Consider the following 1,684-nt stretch of genomic DNA (forward strand, 5'->3'; position numbering starts at 1 on the left):
ACATGCGGCCCCGGGAGCCACGGGTTGCTGACCCCCTGCCCTAGGCTGACCTACAGTTTGCTTGCCAATCTCTATTCCCTCTGCAGGCGGCAGTAAAACCCGAAGGCATAGGATTCTTCCTTTCTTTTATTTTTGTACCATGAATGCAGCTCAGAATTATATCCCCTGTAAAGCAATGTTTCTCAACCCTTTTTTTTTTTTTCCCTCTACACAGCACCCTTTAAAAGTATGCAAAAAATTGAGGCACCCCTGTCTAAAATCTCATAGATTTGAAGGGTAACCCAACGCAAAAACACACACAAAAAATTAGTTTCCAAAAAATTAAAATGTCCTCCCTTTTCACATCAGAAGCCCCACTTAGTCCCACTACCAAAAAATTGAGGGAGCACACTGTGCCACGGTTGAGAAAGGCTGATCTGAAGAAACAAGTGGCAGCTAGCCGTAGCTACACAGTACAAAGGAAAATCCAGCCGCACTTGCCAGGCCTCACAGTTGGTGAGAAGCTACGGTGTACATTAACGTTTCTGATTTGTCGTCTTCTGTTTTTGTACAGGCCCGCGTCCTTTTAAACATCAATAGCCAGACGTTTAAACTGTATAATCAATACCTTACCGCCATGGTGGGATGCCTTTGGACGTCGCAAGCCTTTAGCCTGGACTCCCATCCGCAAGGAATCAAGATGACACCAGAGGTCCTCGAAAGGGCCGGCGTTTCATCCTACAAGAGGGCGTTCAACATTGTATTCCACCCGGCATTGATGGCTTTCTCCTTCTCATTTCTACAGCAGGTGAGCACCCCGACCATACCCAGTGTATCTGTGAGTAGTACCCTTTGTACAACCTTCTGAGAGTTATGTCTGTTTATATTGTCATTGATTTACATAAAGATATTCTAAAACTAACACGAATGAACAACCTGCAGGGTAACCGAAGATACAAACCGTCCTTTATTCAGAAAAAAAAACAAATCTCCAATGCTAATGAAGCTTGATAGGTTCCACCCCCAACGTATATTGTATAGCATTTTATTTATTGAATTCTCTCAAATTTGTATATCAAATCAAAGCAGATCCTAGACGGGTCTCCTGAGCACTTAGGGCCTGTTCACACGACGTCCGTGTTCTGTGCTGACTGGATCCGTACGCTCCTGCACTAAAAATGTATCCCTATGTGTATTATGGGCTACAGTTCTCACGTGCGCAGTCCGTTCAGGTTACGACAGAAAAATACTGCATGTCACATTTTGTACGGTCAGGAAACGCAAAACTCGTCAAAAACGCACTGCACTGCAGCTAACATACTGACAGCCCCACTCCAGCAAAAAAATAAGAGCGAACGCCGGTATGTGTTCGCTCACCTTCCGATCTACTGAGCCGACCTGTGACAGTCTCATTGTCACAGGTCGGCTAGAACTATGAGGTGAGTGGAAATCACACCCCTCCCCCTCATAGTTCTCCTTTTTAAACTATCACAATAATACCCTCAAGTCAGTTGAGCACCTCAGGGCTATTCAGCTGTCATCCAGGATAGGGATGCACCGATGCCGAGTATTTGGCCCAAATGCTTCGATGCCTATCCTGATACCTGAGCTTCCAGTATCGGGAAGCCGGGCAGCGAGTCATCACACGCTGCCCGGCTTCCTGATTGGCCGAGAAGCTGGCTTGGAGCCGGCTTCCTGGTCAATT

General features: G+C 46.3%; 1 protein-coding gene across 1 annotated transcript in view; it reads left to right on the plus strand.

Moving 5' to 3' along the window:
• CENPI (centromere protein I) overlaps window positions 1-1,684 on the plus strand; it is a 29,085-nt gene that overhangs the window by 24,410 nt on the left and 2,991 nt on the right. Inside the window, exon 19 of the mRNA XM_018576956.1 lies at window positions 554-787. Coding sequence (XP_018432458.1) covers window positions 554-787 — 234 coding nt within the window. The remainder of the gene's footprint in view (window positions 1-553; window positions 788-1,684) is intronic.

The sequence above is a fragment of the Nanorana parkeri genome, unplaced genomic scaffold, assembly GCF_000935625.1.
Source record: "Nanorana parkeri isolate BGI_ZX_2015 unplaced genomic scaffold, ASM93562v1 scaffold81, whole genome shotgun sequence".
Classification (NCBI taxonomy): domain Eukaryota; kingdom Metazoa; phylum Chordata; class Amphibia; order Anura; family Dicroglossidae; genus Nanorana; species Nanorana parkeri.